The sequence below is a fragment of the Cavia porcellus genome, unplaced genomic scaffold (genome assembly GCF_034190915.1).
Source record: "Cavia porcellus strain 051 isolate PalLab524CR breed Dunkin Hartley unplaced genomic scaffold, mCavPor4.1 scaffold_16, whole genome shotgun sequence".
Taxonomy (NCBI): Eukaryota; Metazoa; Chordata; class Mammalia; order Rodentia; family Caviidae; genus Cavia; species Cavia porcellus.
The window spans coordinates 29123085-29144806 of record NW_026947499.1 but is presented as its reverse complement, the minus strand read 5'-3'; the positions used below and the strand labels follow the sequence as shown (position 1 = coordinate 29144806).

General features: G+C 52.2%; 2 protein-coding genes across 3 annotated transcripts; one reads left to right on the top strand and one right to left on the bottom strand.

The window, feature by feature from the left end:
• The first annotated feature begins 861 nt into the window (after positions 1-861).
• On the top strand, positions 862-3271 carry Thap7 (THAP domain containing 7). The gene is made up of 5 exons (XM_003478366.5): positions 862-965; positions 1132-1211; positions 1632-1787; positions 2265-2405; positions 2601-3271. Exons 2-5 carry the CDS (start codon positions 1132-1134, stop codon positions 3151-3153), a joined length of 930 nt encoding a protein of 309 aa, XP_003478414.1. The 5' UTR covers positions 862-965; the 3' UTR covers positions 3154-3271.
• A 1736-nt stretch (positions 3272-5007) lies between these two features.
• Lztr1 (leucine zipper like post translational regulator 1) lies at positions 5008-21705 on the bottom strand. Of its 2 annotated transcripts, none has more exons than XM_003478365.5 (21): positions 21345-21705; positions 20868-20930; positions 17868-17924; positions 15412-15491; positions 14802-14910; positions 13954-14037; positions 13192-13249; positions 12019-12158; positions 10876-11077; positions 10344-10499; positions 9862-9972; positions 9183-9275; positions 8938-9033; positions 8696-8861; positions 8297-8466; positions 7984-8140; positions 7192-7318; positions 6954-7103; positions 6236-6341; positions 6072-6152; positions 5008-5849 (listed from the first exon to the last, which is right to left on the bottom strand). In XM_003478365.5, exons 1-21 carry the CDS (start codon positions 21542-21544, stop codon positions 5733-5735), a joined length of 2523 nt encoding a protein of 840 aa, XP_003478413.1. In that variant the 5' UTR covers positions 21545-21705; the 3' UTR covers positions 5008-5732. The 2 variants fall into 2 exon arrangements, 1 of the variants encoding a protein (XP_003478413.1); XR_010039749.1 differs by having other exon boundaries at positions 5742-5849; positions 6805-7103.
• Positions 21706-21722: the final 17 nt, after the last annotated feature.

Here is a 21722-nt window from a genome sequence, read left to right as displayed (position 1 = left end):
TGTAAGCTTCAGCATTATGTCCTCTGGGTCTTACTTGACTGGTAGAGAAATGTGGTTTCCTTTTTATTTTGTGATATTAGGATGAACACAGTGCCTCGACTATGTTAAGCGGGGTTTACATGCAATGTTATGGAGTGGCTGCTGACACCTTCCTCTTGAGGAAAAAGGTTGGTGGCATCCCGGTTCATTTCTTCACAAGGCTCGTGCAAACCCAGTTCCTGACACTCCATTTTCATGCACATCTTAGTTTGTTTCCACTCTTCACAAGTTCTTGGAGGTACAAAAGAATCTTCTGCACGTTACAAATGAACCAGAGGGTTACCAACTGCTCTCCAACAGACGGAGAATTGTTTTTTTGTTTTTCCCCGCTGCGAAAGACTGAACCAGTGAATGCTCCCACTGAGTTACATACCAGCCCTTATTTTTTGAGGCAGGGTGTCACTAAGCTCAGGTTGGCCTCGAACTTGAAGATCCTCCTGCCTTCACCTCTGGATAGCTGGGATTACAGGTATACACCTCAACCTCCGGCTAGGGGTAAGTTTCGAGCACAGGTTCTTTTTGTTTTAAATTCTCTCCCAATTTTCTTGGCGGTAATGTTTCCGGTCGGGGGGCCTTCCTAGAACCGGCTGCCAATTTGAGAGACTCCAAAGGTACCATTATTGCCTCCCATGCCCCGTTGAGGCTGCTGCAAGCATGCCAGAGCGTTTAGAAAGAATTAGCGTTGGACAGAAAGTGAAAATACCAACATAGGTCAAAGCCGGAGCAATCCGAAGGGCTAGCTACACAGACACCGCACGCCCGTGCTCCCATGGGCTCCGGTGTAAGCCAACCAGAAACTCTTCCGGTCAGCCACACACACCCCGCCCCACCCCGGGCCGAGAGCCGCCGGCTCGAGTCTCTATGGTACTAATTTCCGCCGCGCTCCATCCCTCGCGAGATTTCAGCGACGCAGCAATGGCGAGACCGTGAGTTCGGCTAGCGGGAGTTAAGAGAACGGGTTGGGACGGGGTTAGGTCAACACCGGATCAGGGGTGGTCCGATTAGAGGTCTGGTGGGAGTGGCGGCTGAAGGCAAGGGGCCACTCTGGGCCCAGACAGCTGCCTACCACCTGCCCTCCCCCAACTTCCCCAGATGCCGCGTCACTGCTCTGCCGCCGGCTGCTGCACACGAGATACACGGGAGACGCGCAACCGCGGCATTTCCTTCCACAGGTCAGCGCGCGTGCGTGCTGGTGCGCGAGGACTCCCATGCGCATGCGCTACGGTTGCCCTCAGCATTGGGCCGCAGCTATGCCTTTGCTGCCCTCGGTTCTCGGGTCCAAACTACCCCTGGACTTGAGATTAGGAAAGTGAATGGGATACTCCAGATGGGACTAAATCCCGTCCAGAAAAGGAGGACCGGACGCTTAGGAGTTGCAGCTCTCATTGTCTTGCTTGCTGTATAACGCTGAGCAAGCTGTTTGCTCGAGGCCTGAGGTTCCTCTTTGCCTAAACGAGTGGTGCCTATCAGGCACGGTCCCTGGGAGGTCTCCTGCCGGCTTGTGCCGGCCTTGCTCTTTTTGCCTGGGGAGCTTGGGCATATGAACCTAGTGCTGCGGGCAGCCTGGCGCTCACAGGTTTGTGGCTCTGCAGACTTCCCAAGAAGGACAACCCGAGGCGCGGCTTGTGGCTGGCCAATTGTCAACGGCTGGACCCCAGCGGCCAGGGCCTGTGGGACCCGGCCTCTGAGTACATCTACTTCTGCTCCAAACACTTCGAGGAGAACTGCTTTGAGCTGGTGGGAATCAGGTGGGCCTCATTGCAAGTCAGCATTGGGGCGGGGCGTGGGGCATCATTCCAGGAGGCAGACTGGGGGAGCTGTACATCCTGATGAGGAGGTCCTGACTGACAGGCAAACCTGGTGTGAAGGGTGCTGTTTCTTTTTCCCAGTTTACAATAAAACCCACTCCCAGTATAACTGTGCTGGTTACAGCAGAGAAACATGTTTCCGGGCACTGTTTGGCCTCAGTTGTCCCAGCAAATTTATTCTTGGGTTGTCAGCCCAGCCCTACTGGGGAGCTTTTCTGTGCACCCCAGCTTTGAGGAGGCCTCAAGGGAGAAGCTTAGTGGACTTTGCCTAACTTGGCATGCTCCAAACTGTTTGCAGTTTTGCCTTTCCGCTTCCCACAGCCCTAGTGCTGGGGAACCCATATTGGCTTGCCAGGCCAAATTGGCCCAGGGAGGCAGCATCTTTCTCCATCTCATCCTGGCTGCTTTTCCCCACAGTGGGTATCACAGGCTGAAGGAAGGGGCAGTGCCTACCATATTTGAATCTTTCTCCAAGTTGCGCCGGACAACCAAGACCAAGGGGCACAGTTATCCCCCTGGGCCCCACGATGTCAGCCGGCTCCGGCGATGCAGGAAGCGGTATGTGCTATCGGTGGGGTCATGCCCCACTCCCATTCCAAGCCTGAGGGAGTGGGCTTTAGGGTCTCTACCTGCAACCTGACTGGATGGGGTTCTTGCTGTACAGACCCTGTAGAAGGGGACCAGCTGTTAGGGACATGAAGTGGTGCTAGGCCTTAAGTCTGGGCTGTCAGTCTGTTTCCCTCTTCCCTCCAGCTGCTCTGAAGGCCGAGTGCCCACAACTCCATTTTCTCCACCTCCTCCTGCTGATGTCACCTGCTTTCCTGTGGAAGAGGCCTCAGCACCTGCCACATTGCCTGCCTCCCCAGCTGGGAGACTGGAGCCTAGCCTTAGCAGCCCCTTCTCAGATCTTCTGGGCTCTCTAGGTGCCCAAGCAGATGAAGCGGGCTGTAGCACCCAACCCTCACCCGAGCGGCAGCCCTCTCCTCTTGAGCCACGGCCTGTCTCTCCCTCAGCTTACATGTTGCGCCTGCCACCACCTGCTGGAGCCTACATCCAGAATGAACACAGCTATCAGGTGGGTAGTGCTCTGCTCTGGAAGCGGAGGGCTGAAGCGGCCCTTGATGCCCTGGACAAGGCCCAGCGACAGCTGCAGGCATGTAAACGTCGAGAGCAGCGGCTGCGCCTGCGGCTGACCAAGCTGCAGCAGGAGCGAGCACGGGAGAAACGGGCACAGGCTGATGCCCGACAGACTCTAAAAGAGCATGTGCAGGACTTCGCTATGCAACTGAGCAGCAGCATGGCCTGAGGGAGGGACCACCCATCAAAGCTGTACCCTCTTCCTCACAATCTACCTAGAGAGGGACCGATCTGAACTGCATCCAGCATACCCATCAGGTGCCATAATAAAGTGGATTTTAGAAGGACGTGCTGCTGTTTGGCTCAGCAAGGAATGATGGCTTGTCTCCTCACCCTCCCTCAAACTGGCTGCAACCTCTAGAGAACTAAGATCCTGTAATCTAAACTCTAGGCTGTGAAGAGCCTACTTTTTAGCCACCTCTCAGTCCTGCACAAGGGACAGCCACCCTGGCTGTGCTTGGGCAACACTGTTCCACAGGGTTCTTATGGGATAGAATGGTCGAGGCCACGAGACAATGCCAGGAAACCTATCCTTGTTTCCTGCAACAGCCTTAGGCAGGGGAGCCCCTTTTAAGCTTACTCGGAAAACCCAGTCCAGACCTTTTTTTTTTTGTCTTTTTCCTTTTTATCGGTACCAGGGATCGAACTCACGACTGCCTGCTTACAAGGCAGGCGCTTATGCCACTGAGCTAAATCCCCAGCCCCTCCAGACTGTTTTTATGTAGAGGCAGTTCCCTGTACCACTCATGGTTGAACACATTTGTCAGAAAAAGGGACAGTAATGACAGTCATCAACCTTCTGGCAGTGTTGTACTCAGAAGATGGTAAGATGTTGCCAAGAAAAAATTTATGGGAACAGGTGGCTAGATCCTGGAGACAGGAATGAAGGGCCTAGCCTCAGTGTCCTTTCTTCATCTTAAGGGAACCTGGAAGTCTTCACTGATGTGACTAAAGTAAACAGCTGGATTCCTGGACTGATTCTCCCTCCATGGGGAAACCCCTGCTGGTCCCCAGCCACACAATCCAAGGAACGTTACTGATTTCCTAGTTCCAGAACTTACACCTGTTCTCAAATTTGCTTTTTAGGGTCCCTGATGTGTAAAAATTTACTCATGTCCAAAAGACATAATAGAGAAGCTAGTTATGAGGGTCAGCAGAGAACAGGGTATAGATTGTTCCTGGAGCTTTCAAGCTGATACCTCCAGGATGGCTATTTGAATGAGGCTGCTTTGCAGGAACTCTGGGTGGGTGATTGTGTGAAACACAAAAAATCATGGCCTGGCTGCCCACCCATAGCAGTACATCTCGGTTCAGCCTCTGTCCAGTAACCCTAGCCACCTGCTTCCTCACAGGGGACGTCCCTCAGGGGACATCTATTCCACACATCACTCACTTCCCACCTTATCTTGCACCAAGCCATTGGCTGGCTGTTTGGCCTTACGGATTTGCTACCTTTAGCTAAAGGTACCTAGCCTGCCACCTGCCAGATACCTGTATGCAGCTATCTGGGGCCCCACAGCAATGGAGCACAAGCAGGAATGGAAAGAGCTCTAAAGCCAGGAAAAGAATCAGTCATTTCCCTTAGGTAAGCTCTGGCTTCCTGGTAAACAACATAAAATGGGTTCCTGCATTCTTGTTCCCAGAAACACAGAACTATGCCTCCCATATCAATATGGATTCACATAGAGCTTACTCTAGGGTAATGGGAAGAGGCACTGGCCTGTCCTTATTTCTACTGTAGCAGGAAAGAGCAAACTCAGAATCCAACAGAGATGCACAGGAGGGGTGCAGAGCACATGCTACTCTAGGGCTCTCAGGAGGTGAGGGTCCAGGCTGGGTATTTCCCATTACCCCTCTCCCCATGTTACTGAGTGGCAACAAATGGTGGCAGGAATTATTGACAGGGTTGATAGAAGTGGCTGACTCACATCCAGGGTCTACCAAACCAGTGGGGTGCACAGATGGTCCACTGCAGGCAGGCAGGCAACGGTCAGTAGTGGAGATTGTGCCAGTGAGGCATATGTAGGTAGCATTGCTGTGGCTTTAATGGAGGCATATCTGTGACAGAGTAAATAATTAGGGCCTCTCTGCTCACTTCTATCTGCCCCAGATGTGCATGTGAGTAGGCTGGGAGCCTGCAGCCCCACTAGAAGCTAGCAAAACCAAGCTAGGCACAGCCCAGCATGCCTGCCATGTGTGTGGGGCACAGACCTCAGGGGTCATCATTCCAGAATTCATCTTCAGGACAGACATATATCACTTGTTCCCATTCATAAGCTCCTATTAGGAAGAGCCCATGACACTTCAGTGACCTAGGGGATGGGACACAGCAACTGCCAGTCCCCTTCCTCATGCTCCTCTGGTATCAGGACCCAGTGCCTGAATCCACAACACATTCACATCCTAGGAGCAAGGCTGAACTTCCTAAAGCCACACTCCAGGTTTCTCAGTTCTGGGTGTTAACCAGGGTACATCTGTGGTATCCCAGTCATTGAGCCCTGGCTTCCTGATCAGGAAAGGAGAGGGTGGCTTACTCTCCACTCCCTGTGGATCCTGTGTCCTCAATGAAAAGAGGTGTTTGGGGCTTACAAACCACCCTTAGCTCCCTTCAAGAGGTTCTGAGTACCCTGGCCTTTGCCCCACAGATAACACCCACTGTAGGCAGAGGCATGGACAGGGCAGTCCTTGCAGTGGCCCAAGCAGGCAGGCGGCAGCATTTTCCACGCTGGTGGGGTACCGAAGGGACCCTCAGATGTCAGCACCCAGCTCTGCACACTGCTTGTCAGAAATATGAGAAGCCAGGGAGTCTATGATGTCCAGCAACAGCTGCTGGCTCAGCATCCGGAGTGTGGGCAGCTTGGAGACCTGCACAATGAACCAGATTCACATAAGAGCCAAGGTGGGCAGCTGAGTCCTCTGGAAGCTCAGCCTGGACAGGACTTGGGCTGACCCTGAGGATGAGGGTGAGCAAAGGCCAGTGAATGAGAAGCTCAGTGTAGCCCAGCCCACGGCCTATGACTCCCCTCCTCCCACAGTGTCCTGACAGGAGAGCTAAGGCCATGAGCACTGGGGCTGGGCATGCCTGACCTTGGTGAACTGGTGCACAATGATGTGCAGGCAGTGCCGCTTCATGTCCAATGCCTGTGTCTTGTCAGCTGCCTCCAGAATCTGAAATGGCAGGGACTTTTGAGGCCCCCTGACCCAACCTCAGTAGAGGGGAAGGCATGGTCCACTGGTGTCACCAGCACTACCTGCAACACGTTCTGCACGGTGACATTCATCTCCAGGTTCTGCTTGCAGTACGCCTGCAGCCGGTTGTTGTAGAAGCCATAGTAGTAGGGGGCCGCAAACAGGTAGCTGGGAGTTAGTTAAGGAGCCTCTGGCCAAAGGAAGCCCAATTGCCCCTTCTGCTGCCTCCTCACCCAGGAGCAAGGCCCAGACAATGGGTTGCTCTCTACATAGGTTCTAAACCACATAGGGGCTGAAAAGCTCCATTCAAAATCCAAAGAAAACCACAAATCCCCTCGGTCCCATAGCACATCTGCAGAATTTCTCCATGGTACCTCATATTCAAACCCCCCAGGAGTAGAGTACAAGGAATCACTCCACATCTGTCTGCCCTCTCCTGTCATTCAGCAATGACTGACCCCATTATTCTGTGAGATTCAAGGACCACCCATTCCTTCTGGCTTCCAACCTGTCCCTGCCAGCTGCCCACATGCTTTAGAGAACATCAAACACAGTGCTGGGCACTGGGAAATTCTCCAGAATTGAGATGCTGGGCCAAGATCACCGGGCCAAAATAAGGGCAGCTGGGTACCAAAGCGATCTTGAGGGGATGAGCCAGGAGTGATGCTGGCGCTGGGGCCCTCATTCACTGCAGAGGTTGGTCCCCTCCTGTCCTCTGCTGACTTGCAAAGTCTGCGATTGAGCTGAGACCAGGTTAGCGCCCTTAGGGTGTGAGGATGCAGGGAGTCTTCAGGGGGCATGTTGACCTCGCCATAGTAGATGTAGCGTAGCATGGACTGGAAGGCCTGCCTGCTGGGCACCATCTCCCCAATGGAGATGTTCACCTGCCCATCCTCAGGCATGAAGGACCGGAACATGGCTTCAAAATAGCTGCAGACAGACAGTGGCAGACAGCCAGTTCTGAGCAGAAGGAAGTCACCACCTGAGCCCTGGCCCCCTGCATAGGTCCTCAACCCACCTAGAGCGGGCAGCTAGGATAGCCTTGTGGGCTGGCCGTGGGTGTCCGTCCAGCAGCAGCGTGATGTCACAGAACTCTGCACCTGCGCCTTCCAGGTATGCCTTCATGTCCTGGATCAGAGATGTGCCTGGGGATGTGAAAGGATCCTGAGTAAGTCCCTCCCACATCCCCCAGAAGACCCTCAGCAAAGGGGTTGCTTTGTGGCCTTGGGATCTCACAGGTACTGCCCTCTCTGCCCACATCATTGCTCTGCAAGGGTTCTCTGGGACAGCACCCCAGGCCAACTGAAGCACCATAGTCCCTAAATAGCCCTCAGGACTGAGTCCCCCACATCTGACCTTCCATCCATGGCCCTCCCTCTGGCCCTCATGGGAGAGTTCCCTATGACCCACTGTGTGGTCTGTAGTGTCTCCAGATGTCACCAAATGGAGTCATCATAGGCCCCACATACAGCTGGGTGAATGAAAGAGTCTGGTGTCCTTTCTAAACAGGACAAGAAGGTACCAGGAGATAGGACATCCTCACTGTGCCTGAGAAGCTCAGCAGTTCATCACTGCTGCTGACCATCAGATCTGATGCCCAGCCAGAAAAAGCTGCCACGTCTATCCCAGAACTGGGCTCAGGGGATCTAGCTCTGGAGGTTGAAGGTCTTTGAGGAAGCCTGTGTGCCTCTGTCCACCTCTGTTCCTGGGCCCAAGAGCATATGGGGGCTAACCCCCTGGCTCCCAAGATTCCTACCCATGATGAACACCACTCCTTCCTCCCCAGGACAGAGGAACAAGGTTTTCCTACCAATGTCCACAGGCTGGTCTGAGGGTGTACGAGGGGGTGGCTGCTGCTTCCGCCGCACAATCTCCACAATTAGTGGGGACGAGAGGTGCTCAAACTCCTTCATCATGATCACCTGGTTGAAGTGGGATTCCTTCACCACGAAGTTCAGGCAGTGTTCCTGGGACAGGCAAGCAAGGTCAGGCCACAGCCAGGGATAAGCAAGAGGCTTGCTGTGGGGAGAAGGGTGGGCACCCAGCCTGAGCACCAACCTCCCAACCCCGGCAGGCCCAAGCTGTTAGATGCTCCCAGCTGCAGCACCAACCCCAGCCCGCACCTTGAGCTGGCTCAGCTGCAGCCTGGCAGCACTCTCACACACAACCAGCACATTCTGTAGATCCACAGAGGCCTCGATGTACTGCCGGCATAGCTGCTCCAGGCGGCACAACTGGAAACTCAGCGCCAACTTGTACACGTCCATGATGAGCAGCACATCCTCCACATGGCCTGTGCCCAAGAGGCCCTGAGCCTCAAGGACCCAGGAGGGACAGGCCTAGAGCAGGGCCTAGGACTCCCTCTATAGATGGGTATAGTCTGGACCATATCTGGGTGTGATCATAGGTGTGATCCTCTGAACCTCAGGATGCCCTTCTGTTAGGCAGGCCTAGTAGCATGTACCCCTTGGCCCTGCTGCCCACCCCAGCCTTGTTCCATGCCACCCACATCCCAGGCACACCTTTCCGAGGGTATTTAATCTTGTCTGTGTAGAGGAACTGCATGAGCACCTCAAAGGGCCTGGCCTCAGCCTCCCGGATGGCCACACGCAGCAGGGGTGGCCTTGTCCCACTCACAGCTGCACCAGAGGCCTCCCTGGGTACTGGGGCTGCCTCTTCTTCCAGGTTCTGTGGGGAAAAGAAGGAAGCTCAAGAGCACACCAAAGGAACAATGGACACAGCTGCCTACTTGGGGGGACCTCACCTGGGCCAGCCGCTCCCGTGCCTGCACGATCTTTCTGCGGAGCCAGCGGCTCCGTGCAGTGACAATGGCCACATGGCCCTGTACACACTCTTCCTTCTGTGCAAAGAACAGCATGTGAGTAAAGAACACTAGCACCTTGCCCAAAGGGACAGAGGCCCGATACCCAGGGCAGGACCAATGTTCCACTGGCTGGACCTTTGAGGCAGACACAGCAAGTGGAGATGGGCATGAGGAAAGCCACCCACCTCACCCAGCACAAACTCTACATCACAGAACTGGCGGCTCTCCCACAGCCGCCCGTAGTCCTCATGCAGCGTGCACTTGGGGTAGCAGGAAAACTGTGAAGGGAAACCCCAGTGTCACACACAGCCCAGCCCTTGACTGAGGAGAGGAGCAGCTGCCTCCTGCCCTACAGGCATTGCCTGCTTTGGACCTTGACTGCTGTACCCACCCATCAGCTCATACCAGCTGGGGACTCCCACTGCTATTCTTGCCTTCAGCTGGACCCTCATGCTTTGGTGGGGCTGTGATGTCTCTATCCTGTGCCTTGACCCAGGTACTTCTGCTGGGCCTATCAGCATATCCCCATCTCCTCCAAGGAGCTGACCCTGACCCCACTATTCCCATGGTCCCTGATACCACCTGCTCCTCCAGGCCTGGAAAGGAACTGCCAAGGAAGCCATTGTCACACCAATGCGGCTCACTTTCTCTACCAACTCTGCTGTGAAACACTTGCCATGCCTCTCCATGCTGCACTGATGATCCCCAACTCCTAAGTGTCAGCTCAGCCTGCCCTCAGCATTGTCTCCCACCCACCACTGAACGTGCCAGGGAGCTTCCATCCCAACAGGTTCTGCCCTTGGACAAACCTACCACCACATGCTGGGCCTCGGTTCCCTGTCATGGGGCCCATGAGCCACATACCTGGAACCTGTACATCTCCCCGCTGCGGATGTTGTTGTCCACAGTACCCCCGAAGATGTACATGGCATCAGAGATGACAGCAGCTGCATGGAAGAGTCTCCCGCTGGGCAGCTGGGGAGGGTGACATGTAGGCAGGGGTTTGGGGATGGGCAAGATCTCCAGCAGTAAAGCTGGCCATGGCCAGGCTGTGGGTGAGGACATGATTTCATATGGCCATGGAGGGACCACAGAGCCCAGTCCTTGAGGGGTGATGATTTTTGGATGCAGCCACAGACACAGATGGGACCCAGGGCTATACTGAGTGCAGCAGAGTGTGAGCTCTGAGAACTACGCCTCCTTTGCTAGGTGACCATGAGTAAGTGATTCTCAGGGCCTCGTTCTCCCCATCTGTGAGAAGGGTTGATCACAGGCCTTCCTTCATGGGCTGGCTGTGGGGACCTTCACAGGGTAATAAAGCCTTAAGGAGAGTCCCTGGCCCTTACCTCTGAGGCTGGCTGGGTGGGCTGCTTGGCTGAGGTGGTACCAAAGTCCAGGCCAAATACATCTCGGGACTTCTTGAAGGCAGCCCGCTCCTCAGAGGTCAGACTGGGTGCCTCCTCGGAAGTGGAAGCTCGCTCAGGCACCTCAGCCCCACTGACCTGGTGGGGAGAGACATGCAGGCATGTGACTAGGCAGCAAGGGCTGGGCAAGTTGTGGACCATCATCCCTGCCAGAGAATGCTGTAGACTCAGAAGGGAAGCGCTATGAGGGAGCCTAGCTGGGGAACTCAGAGGACTCCCCAGGTTTGCAGGATAGTAGCACAGTAGACAGAATAGGATGTGAATCACTGGAAACCTGCAGGCTGTAGGAAGAAGGGGCTAAAGGACTGAGGGCCTGGGCATCCCGGTCTTGCTCCTCTTGGCTATATGGAGTGGAAGGCCCTGAGGCTGTGGGAGCTTGGTGGGAGCCGTTGGCATGCAACCAGGGAGTTAGAAGCCCCCTGGGATTCCTACCCCACAGCCTGGCAACACTCACCTCACTGTCAGAGCTGGGCTGGACAACCTCCCAGGTCTGGAAGTCCACATCATAGCAATGCAGTTCATTGGGCAACGTATTGTCAGCCGCACCCCCAAACACATAGAGGTGGCGGTCAAAGGCCACCATGGTGTGTCCATAGCGCCGCTGCGGGGGTGGTGGGGAGCCTCGGAGCAGGTGCTCAGTAGGGATTCGTGTCCACCTGAGGACACATGATAAGTGTTCAGAGCAAGGGTGAGGGCTGTGATGCCCCTGTGGCCTCCACACAACAGGTCTCCCTGTGACCCTCTGGTAACCAGAACAGGGTTCAAAGGGAGTGCTGGAGTACATGTGCCCAGTGTCCTGTGCCATGTTTAGCTGTAGCACTAGCTGTGCCTGGCTCCATCCTGTCCACCAAGGGGGCTGGCCCAAGCCCTAACATTCACCCAGATAGCAGTGACAGGGTAGGAAGGGTACTGTCTAACCTCTGGAGAAATAGGACTGTACAGAGATACACAGGTGACTACAACTTGCTGCATGTATGCCACCTGGCAGCTGAGTCCCTCCCTGGGAACTGCCTGGGCCCCATACTCTGATGCTCCTCTCATAGCATTCTCTACCTTCCACCCAGCACCTTCCAAGCACCTTCAAGCAAATCTCCTTTTTTATTAAGTTAGTTGAAGAACTGAATCAGATCCTTGCTAGGCCATCTGTTTATTACCCAGCAGGGATCCCTCTGCCCACGATGCATGACTTGCAGGGATGCATGCACCCCCTCCAAAGCCCTCATTCATTTTCTGCATTTGCTCCCAGGGTCAGAGGTCAGCTCAAGCTCAAGGGTGAAAGTGAGCCAGCAGCAAAGATGGGGAAAGACCAGAAGATTCAGGGCCTCTGTACCTCTCTTGTCGTCTGCCATCATGAGAACTGTGCCAGCCATATTTCCTCTGGGTGGCACTCACCAGAGGCAGAGCATGTCCTGGATACTCAGAGAGAGGGACAACTGGGGACCCTAGCCCATCTTTGCAGAGCTGCAGCCTTACCCTGAAGAGCCTGCTCTTGACTTGATGTTCTTGCTCTGTGTGGGAGCTCAGAAAAATTGGATGTCATGGCTATCAGACACAGGCATGGCCATTCACTGTGTCCCTCCCTGGCCAGGGCACTCACGTCTTGTCCTTGAACTCAAACTGGAAGAGGTTGTTGGTTATCTTGGCTCCACTCTGTCCTGAGAACACAAACATCTTGTCCCGACACACAGCCACAGGGAAGTTGCAGCAAGATGGTGGGATCTCACCACTCTGGGCCACCTGGGGTAGAGGTGAGGGCAGCTCAGCCCGGAGCCCTCACAAGACCTCTGTGTGTGTGTGTGTGTGTGTGTGTGTGTGTGTGTGTGTGTGTGTGTATTTAATACAAGGGCTTTATCAGCGCTTTTTATATTTTGAGGTTTTGAGGCATGGTCTCACTAAGTTGCCAAGTTGTCCATGCTGGACTCCAACTTGTGATCCTCCCACCTCAGCCTCCCAGAGTGCTGGGATTAAGGTCATGCACTACCATGCCCAGATGGACTCATGTTTCTATACACTCAGAGGTGGAAGTTTTATTCTTGGAAAAAAACTATTTTGTGAATGAGGATGGATAGAGTAAATTTTGGCTAGTTTATAGCCCCATCTCACCCATTTACATGAGTTGTTTTGACAAGCTAGAGTCAAAATCCTCAGGGTTAAATCACCAGGGGCTTTCAGGTACAGTGGCACATGACTGTAATTCTAGCACTTGGGAAGCCGAGACATGAGGACTGCCATGAGTGTGAGGCCAGCCTGTGCTACATAATTTATTTAAGGCAAGCCTAAGTATGCAGTGAAACCTTGTCACAATCAATCAATCAACAATCAGGGCCTAATGACACATCTCTACAAGGGTATGAAAGCCCAGAAGCAGGACAATGGACAGCAGGCTGCCCTTGCTATGTTTAAGTAATGGTAGAGTCCACCAAAACCATACTGGTCACATGTGGCACTCTGTCCATCCAGAGCAGTGTGTGTGTGTGTTTGTGTCTGTGTATTTGAGTGTGTGCATGCACATGTGCACACGAGCACACAGTACTACAGTGGAACCCAGGACTTTGGGCATGTGCAAACATTGCACCATTAAGCTGCTCCTCCAGCCACAGGGCTTGGAATATTTAGTCCTATGCAACCACTTCTAGAACTTGTTATGGGCTGAATAGTTCAGAGAGAAAAGTGAGGTTAAGCTTTGGTGAGGGGAAGAAGGAAGACTTTGCCACCACCCTACCCTGGCTCTTGGGGCTCCCCCAGGACCCTGGTCCCCTATGACCCTCACCTCCTCCCAGCATGTGAGCTCCCGGTCCTGCAGGCCAATCGTCCACATGTCATTCAACCTGCATTAGGACAGAGGGGTCAGGATGCGTTGGGTCTGGCTGTGAGGGTGGGCCTAACCTGTACCCAGCCAGGGCATCTGGCTCCAGGGAAGAACAAGCTGCCATGTGGGTTAGTGGACCATTGTGCAGTCATGAGGTCTCAGTACACCAAACCCCAGCTGTGCCAGCCCTCTTCTAGCCCAGACAGGGATGAGTAGCCTCATGCACAGTATCTGGGGCAAAGGGGTAGGGCCAGCTCCTTACTGAGCTATCCCCCAAGGTGAGAGGAGACCATGGATATTACTGAAACTACTACCACTATGTTACTAGGAATTTCTGTAATGCTAAAATTGGAATAAGCACATACTATCTTGTAATAAAAAAATACAGAGTGACACATTTTCTAAACTAAGGCAAAAAATCTGTGACACAGGCAGAAACACAGGGCTGGGTCTCAGCCCTGATGCTGTCCCCTTCCCATTCTCTGGACCCTTCAGCATCCCTCCTCCCTGTGGCCCCAAATATTTTCATCTAGTAATTCAACAGGCTATGTGATTGGCTGAAGGCTCCACTCAAGAGATTTCACCTCTATTTGCCCAAATTCAGGAATGCATCAAAATCCACCAGGCCAGCCTTTTGCAGCCTGAACCCTCAAATGCTGGGAAGGCTTGCTCTGTAACTAAGTAGACTCAGAGGTTAGGTACACAGGCTGGGCCACCACCTACCTGGCATTGCCATCATAGCCAGCAAAGATCCATAGCTTGTCACTGTACACTGTGGCCCCATGGGCTGACCTGGCAACCGGTAAGCTAGAGTACAAAGGAAGAAGTGAGGAGACAGGTACCCCAGCTCAACTAGGAGCTCAGAGCCTCACATAATGGAATAGATGCCACAACTGGGGTACTAGGGTCACATCTGTCAGACACTGGGCTCCGAGTACCACTGCTGCTACACCAGGAACAAGCAATAGTTTGTGAGCCCTGGACAGTAACTGTATAAAAAAACTTCATACATAGGCATGGTGGTGCATGCCTATAATCCCAGCACTCTGGGAGGCTGAGGCAGGAGGATAGCAAGTTGAGAGTTTAGCCTGAGCAACTAGTGACTTAGAAAGACCCTGTCTCAAAATTTAAAAAAGTAAATAATACATAAATAAATAAAATGGCTGGAGATGTACTTCCATGTGAAAGCCCTAGGCTTAATCCCCAGTCCCCAGAAAACAGAAAAAAAGAAAATTCAGATGTATGACTAGCAACACAATTCTATGATGGAGTGTTTGCCTCACATACACAAGACGGTGGGCTCCATCCCTACCCCCCTCAAAAAAGAAATTCTGGTATCCACACAAGCACAGCATCCTCTCCAAGCTGCCACCATGCTATCCAAGAGGGCGCTCACAAAGCAGCACATCCAGCTCTCTTCTGAAAGAAGCGAATCCACAGCTGGGAGCAGGCTGGGAATCAGCACCCATTCCCAGCTCCCCACTTGCTGAGTGCCTCAGGCCTCCCCCAGATTCAGGCCAGCTACCACCGAGACCCCTTGTGGCCCCACAGGTCTCAGCAAAGTCTCTCACCGTCCTTCAATCTTCCACTCTGTCCACTGACCAGTTGCAAACTTGTATTCAAACAGGTCATTTTTATTCTTCAAGTTAGAATTGGAATAAATGTCTCCAGTGTAGCCCCCTGGGTAAAGAGAAAGTACAAGTGGCATGCCCATGGCACTGCTGAAGTCTTCACACCCTGGGAGCTGGGGTACAATCTGGCCTCACTTAAAATCAAGGCTTTGGGGGCTGGGGATTTAGCTCAGCAGCATAAGTGCCTGCCTTGCAAGCAGGCAGTCGTGAGTTCGATCCCTGGTACCGATAAAAATGAAAAAGACAAAAAAAAAAAAACAAAAAACACCCCAAGTCTTCATCTGCAAATCTCTGAGATACCAACTGCCTGTGGCCTCTCTGCAGGGCTCCAAGCCACACAGTGAGCAGGACACTGATTCCTGCCTCAGCTGTCACAAGCAGACAACCAACCAAGAGCTCAGGGCAGTCAGTACGAGAACTTAGGGTATCCAGTGGACAAAGCTGAGGGGCTGGTCAGAGCCCCTGAAAAACACCAGATGTGAGAAGACCCACGTTGGGAAGTTAGGGCATCCATTGTTCTGAGAGGGGGCAGGAGGCAGGGGCTGCTTACCAAAGACAAACATGCTGCTCCCGTAGACAACAGCTGAGTGGTGGTAGCGGGGTGCTGGTGGAGTGCCGGTGGTAAAGGCCCTAGGGTAGGCACAGGGGTAGTGTCAGCAGGAGTCAACTGGAAAGTCCACATCCCCACAGGATAGCCCCTGCCAGGCTCATGTCTTCCCTCTCTCCTTTTTATAGTACTAAACCCTTGCTAGGCAAGTGTTCTACCACTGAGCTATATCCCCAGTCCTTTTTATTTCATTCTGAGATAGGATCTTGCTAAATTACCCAGGAGAGGCTTGAACTTGCACGCTTCCTGTCTCAGCTTCTCTAGTGTCTGGGACTACAGGTGTGTGCCACTGCACTGAACTCACATTGTTATTTTTTGAGACAGGGTCTTGTTATGCTGCCAGGCTGGCCTTGAACTTGTAAGTTCAAGTGATCCTCCCAATTCAGCCTGCTGACTTCCAGGGACTTAAGCTTCCTGAAGGTGACACCTCTCATTCTAAAGACTTTTAAGATATTACCAATAAGGAGAAAACAAAGCAAGCACTGAAATTTTTAATTTTGCTGCCAGAAAACCACTGGTAACATCAGAAGGCCCTCCCTCTACATCTCTTAGGCATACCTATGCTGCTGGGAAGTCTTAACATGGAACTAAAATAGCCAGGCATACAGATCTATAATCCTAGCATTCAGGAGGCTGAGGTAGGAGAAGTGCTGTGAGTTTGAGCCAAGCCTGGACTACACAGTGGGGACCCTGTATAAAAAGAAAAAAGAATCATACAGTGGGTATTTTGTAATTTATTTTTTCAACCAAACAATGTCACTAGGAGGTCCTCAAATCACTCTAAGATCATCAGCTAGGACCTTTTTTAGCCGAAGGCAGTATTCTGCAGCAGAGGGTTTCTAAATTTTACTTACTGAATTAAAAACCCGTTTACACTGCTTACCACAGGGTTGTTCATTTCTAGTGTTTTTTCATTGTTTGTTTTGGTTTCTTTTTTCTTTTCTTTTTTGCCTTTTTGAGTCAAGGTCTCCCTATGCAGTTCAGGCTGGCCTTGAGCCCAGGATGGTCTCAGACCTGCAAAGATCCTTCTGCCTCAGCCTCTTGAGTGCTACAAGTATGTGCCGCCATGCCTGGCTTCTTTTGGTTTCCTGAGACAGGGTTTTCAATGTAGCCCAGGCTGGCCTCAAACTCATTCTCCCTCAGCCTTCAGATTGCTGGGATTATAGATGTGCACCCCGCACTCAGCTCCAATTTTATGCTTGAGTTAAAAAAAAAAAAAATTCAGTACTGGACAATGAATCCAGGCCTAGTGCATGTTAAGATAGCGCTCTGACACTAAGCTACATCCCTCAGCTCTTTTTAAAACATTTCCTTTGGAGACAGGGTCTCAATGAGTGGCCCAAAATGACTTTGAACTTGTGCTCCTTCTGCCTCAGCCTTCCCAATAGCTGGGATTATAGGCCTGGGTCTATAGTGTAAACTGGCTACTTTAGCTTTTTTGGCAGGGGGATGTGAATACCAAGGGATGAACTTATGGCCTTAGCACTAAGTTACATCCCCAGCTCTTGTTATCTTTTTTACTCTGAGACAATCTGGCTAATTTGCCCAGGCTGGGCTGGAATTTGTAATCCTTCTTGCCTCAGCCTCCCACAATGCTAAGATTACATGAATGTGTTACCATGCCTAGCTACTTTAGTAAGTTTTGATCAACAGCTGCATTATAAAACACTTATAAAAGTATAAGTGTGTGAGAAATGACATACCCACTTCTGCAGCCATTCCAGTGCCACTAGGGCTCCTGGACAGATGGAGGATGATTTCATGTGGAACTGCCCTGGCTGGCTGAGGGTCCTAGTCAGTCACATGATCTCCTGAGCCCTGACATCCTCCTTGGTCAGAAGGACAATAAGACCCCACCGCACCAGAGGACCAAGGGGATGGGCCACAGGCCACAGAGTGTGGCACCACAAGGGGCTCAGTGGGCCTGTGTTCCTGTGTGAGTCGATGGTAAGCTCAGAAAGCCCAGGATCTCCTGATCCCAGGATCCCCATTGCTCCCTCAGCTGTGAGGTACTTCTGGGTAGTGCTGAGAGACAGCAAGCAGGTGTCTACTGCCTAAGGCCACACAGCTGAAGAGAGCATGTGTGTGAGGGTGCGGAGTTTATATGGGACCCACTGCCTGTGGGAGTTCTCTGGATTGATCTGGAGAGGCTGGATTGATCTGAGTGGCTCTTCTGGACACAATGTTGAAACCTATAACTGGACCAAACAGGTCCCTTTAATTAGCAGGATTTGGAATAATCAACCACAGATGTGGCTGCAGTAGATACCTAGGAAATGGAGGAAAACACCCAGACCCAGTGCCCCCCATTATTTCCTTGATACTTCTCCATGATCGTGACCCTGTGCTGCTGTGTCCCAGGGAGAAGAACAGGGTCTAGGAGCACAGGGGCTGCCCACCTGCACCAGGAGCAATCCTTCACGTCGAACCGCAGAAGGTCATTGAGCATCGTTTTCCTAGAAGGCAGCCAGAGAGAGGGTGTTGATGACCGGGTGTGCTCTGCAGTGTGTTGCCACTCCAGGACCCTGGAGATGGGCACTGTGTGTACCCCTGGAGGGGGCAGCAGGAAGGACCATTTTAGGCTGGCTCCCTGACCCTTGGAGCCTGGCTAGGGCCAGGCAACTTGCCACTGACCAAAGGGACAAGAGTGGTGACCACCAAGGAAGCTCCCCAATTGATACAGGCACTGGGGCTGCCTTCCAGACAATGGGGTCAAGACCAAAGCATAACCACAGCTGCCAGGAGCCCACCAGGTGGACATGAACATGTGAAATAGTTCACAGGCCAGGTTATCACTCACGTGTCACCCCAGCCTCCAGAATCCCCACCCCTGCATCTCAACACCTTCTTCTGACGCTGCTCCACCACAAGGAGGCCCCGGCCCGAATGTCAAGGAAGGCTGCTTCTCACTGATCTTCCTGCCATCTCCTATTAATCGCAAAACCAGTGTACCAACTACATTAAAGACAAAATAAAATGGGAAACAAATCCACTGGCCACTGTACAACCTTGCAGGACTGACCTGTTACCACCTAGCCCTTGTTCATGTGAGGGAAGAGAACAGACCACCTGGAGCCCAGCACCTGTGTCAGGCCAGTCCTGTGCCTGGTGCAGCTGCCCTATCCTTCTCAGTGTACAGCAGCAAGGTTCTTCCCATCCACTCCATTTCACAGGGAAGAAAATGGCCTAGGAAATTATAGGCTGTGTCTGAAGCCAAACACTCCAAAAGCCAGGAGCTTGGCAGATGGTGTTAGGACTAATTCCTGCCCTTCCTCATTCATTACTCCCAACTCACCTGTCCAGGAAGCCGTCTTTCTACTCAGTCTTTACAAAATTGCAACTTGACTGAGACAAATTTATATACTGTGTCTCATCTGTTAAACAAAAATATGAGAGGCTACTGTTTGGAATGAGCCCCTGCTCTAGGCTCCACAAGCTCAGGTGAAATCAAAGTGAAGTCACCAAATGTCTTATACACTGAAACTCTTAAGGAAGTAATTTGCAAAACAGATCAATTTTTCCTGCAAAAAGGAAAGTCCAGTCTACCTACATCTGTGTTAATATGGAAATTCCCTTTGTCCTGACCTTTGGAAAAAAAATAATAACCTAAAGTTACTAATGTTAACCAGTCAGCTTTTTTTTAACGGTAGTTTTCTTCCCACTTTTCAAACCCTACCCCACTGTTGTCTCTGTCTCTGTCTCTGTCTCTCTCTCTCTCTCAGGCATGTACTACCTGGCTTCCCACTGTTAATCTTGTCCAGAGAACTCAGACTATTCTGTAGAAAGGAAGGTGCCCTAATACATAAAATCTTTTGATACACTGTAGCAAAAAACATTTCTGGTTAATGCTTCGTAGCTGTCATGCAAACTACCTGTTACAAAACACATCTGAGGAGAGGTCCTCCACCTATCACCCACTGTCCTGTGCTAGATACCAATGCCTTTTCTGATTCAGGAGATTCCTGTAAAGGCTCCAGTAAACATCTGTGGGTAGACACCTCTTCCCTCATCTCTCAGCATTTATTGAGTTGTCTGGGTGTTGGATGCAGGGGCCAAAGGAACATATGCCTTGCCTTGGCAGAGGAGACAGATCACAACCAGCATCTGTGAGCTTCAGAGACAAGTGCAGCAGTTAAGAGGTAAGGGGGACCAGGGATTTAGCTCAGCAGCATAAGCGCCTGCTTGGCAAGCGCGAGATCATGAGTTTAATCCCTGGTACAAAAAAAAAAAAAAAAAAGAAAGAAAGAAAGAAAAAAAAAAAAAAAGAAAAGAGGCAAGGGCGGTAAGTGGGGGAAGGCCTTATAATCCACAACATAAGAGAGATAGAAGTGTGAGAATGAGAAAACAGCCAATGCAAAGAGCTGAGCAAGAGGACACTTGGGACAATCCAAATGCAGCAAGGCAGTCAGCATGGTCCAGCACAGTGAGGGGCTGGGAGGAACAGAGAAATGGTTGAGAACAAGCATATAGGCTCCATGGACTATTATGAGGACCTGAGCTTTTTACTCAGAGAGGTAGGGAAATAGCACAGGGCTTTGAGCAAAGGAAGTCATGCTGTAATTTGCACTGGTAAATGAAACCTCTGGCTGCTTCTGGGGGAAAAGACTGTGAAGGAGATGGGCTGGATGCCAGGGGATCACAGCCCTTTTGACTGGTTTTCACGTCCTAGTAGCATCCTGATTACCCCATCACCCCAAGCTGGTTCCCCTGGAGACTCCTGCAGGACCTATGTGCCAGTACTGTTCCTGGGCTTTAAAGCAGAAAAGCCCAGGGCTTTCCTGGGGCTTAGGCTTGGGCTAAGAGGCAGGGCTAAGATTTGTAGGGAAGTTCAGCCATGTGTAAACTCTACCTTCAGCACAGTAAAATCAGTCACAACTTACTTGGTGACAGTTCTTGCGAATGGAGGTATGCCCATCCACAGAAAACAGGGTCATTGCCAGGAAGGTTATTTGTCAGGAGCTTGTAGCAATGCAGGAAAACCCTCACAAAAAGTGAGAAGTGCACAAAATAAATAAAATCGTGTCCTCCATACCTTTGGGCTACAAAGGAAGCATGTGGACAAAGCCCAGAGGGTCGAGTAGGAAAACAAAATTTCTTAGTAGAGGAGGCAGCAAGAGTAGTTATATTTCTTTCAAAGTTGCATTCACTCACTCAAAACAAAGGGAGTATTTCCTTATGCTGAGTATATGCTACTGAACAAATGCTGCACTGAGCATCTTGCAGGCAGAATCTCATGCAATCTCTCCCATGACCTGAGAGGTAACTAAAAGAAGCCTCACAGATGGGGCAATGAAAGCTTAGAGTGCTTAGTTAACGTCTGGAAAGACAGGAGCGTCACAGGCCCAGTCTCAGGCCACAATACTTCTCTCTACATGGTCTAAACACCTTGACTCACTCACCCATTGTCTCCACCAAATACATAGATGGCATCTTTATAGGCCACCACTGTGTGCTTGCTGCGCCTAGAAAGAAAGAAGGGGTGGAAGGTGGTGAAGTCAGGCCCTGACTAGATGGCACCCAAGAACTGGGACTACAAGTGGAGGCTGCCCCAGAAGTTAGGTAACATTTGTCAATTGCCAACACCTACACATGACCCCTAAACTCCACACACCCCTGAATATGGAGATGCCTCACACTACCCCACCGAAGCTCATGGGACCCTCAGAAACACAAGAGCTCTAATACCCTGCCCAGGGTGACCTGGCTCTGGATCTCCAATGAACTGCTTCCTCTGCCCGGGACACCATCAGCCGATTAGCAGTTTCCATACCGGGCCACCCAACTCGGGTCACGACATCAGACCCCCACCCTGAGACCTCGTTAGATCACACCCCCGCCCTTCATGTGCCTTCAGGATCCCCTGAACCCCGCCGTACCGGGCACCCACGAACTCGTCGCAGGGCGGGAGGCGCCGCCAGCGATGCACTGTTTCGAAGGGCCCGAAGTTGAGCGTCAGGTACTCGACACTGTCTGAGCAACTATGGTCAAAGTCCACGCTCGGAGCTACCTTGGAGCGCGCTCCACCTGCCAGGGCCCCGGCCCCGATCGGGCCCCCCGAGCCACCTGGCCCAGCCATCCCGGGTCCACGCCCGATGGGCCGCCCGGTCTGCAGGACTTGAGGCCACCGCCCGCGGCTGCCCCGAGGGACCACATTTCCCGACAAGCCATGCGCCAATGTCTCAGCACTTCCGGCCAGCGCCGACGTTCAGCGGCCCGCACGTCCCGACAAGCCTAGCGCCCCTGGCGACACTGCT

Bases quoted from the DNA above. Each gene is read 5' to 3' on its own strand.
- Thap7 (XM_003478366.5), top strand. From the start codon at position 1,132: ATGCCGCGTCACTGCTCTGCCGCCGGCTGCTGCACACGAGATACACGG. The intron at 1,788-2,264 runs GTGGGCCTCATT...TTTTCCCCACAG, and splicing joins TTTGAGCTGGTGGGAATCAG to TGGGTATCACAGGCTGAAGG. The intron at 2,406-2,600 runs GTATGTGCTATC...TCTTCCCTCCAG, and splicing joins CTCCGGCGATGCAGGAAGCG to CTGCTCTGAAGGCCGAGTGC.
- Lztr1 (XM_003478365.5), bottom strand. From the start codon at position 21,544: ATGGCTGGGCCAGGTGGCTCGGGGGGCCCGATCGGGGCCGGGGCCCTG. The intron at 14,911-15,411 runs GTAAGCAGCCCC...CTCTTTACCCAG, and splicing joins GAGCAGCATGTTTGTCTTTG to GGGGCTACACTGGAGACATT. The intron at 6,342-6,953 runs GCATCCTCACAC...ACTAACTCCCAG, and splicing joins ATGCCCCCTGAAGACTCCCT to CTACCTGTTTGCGGCCCCCT.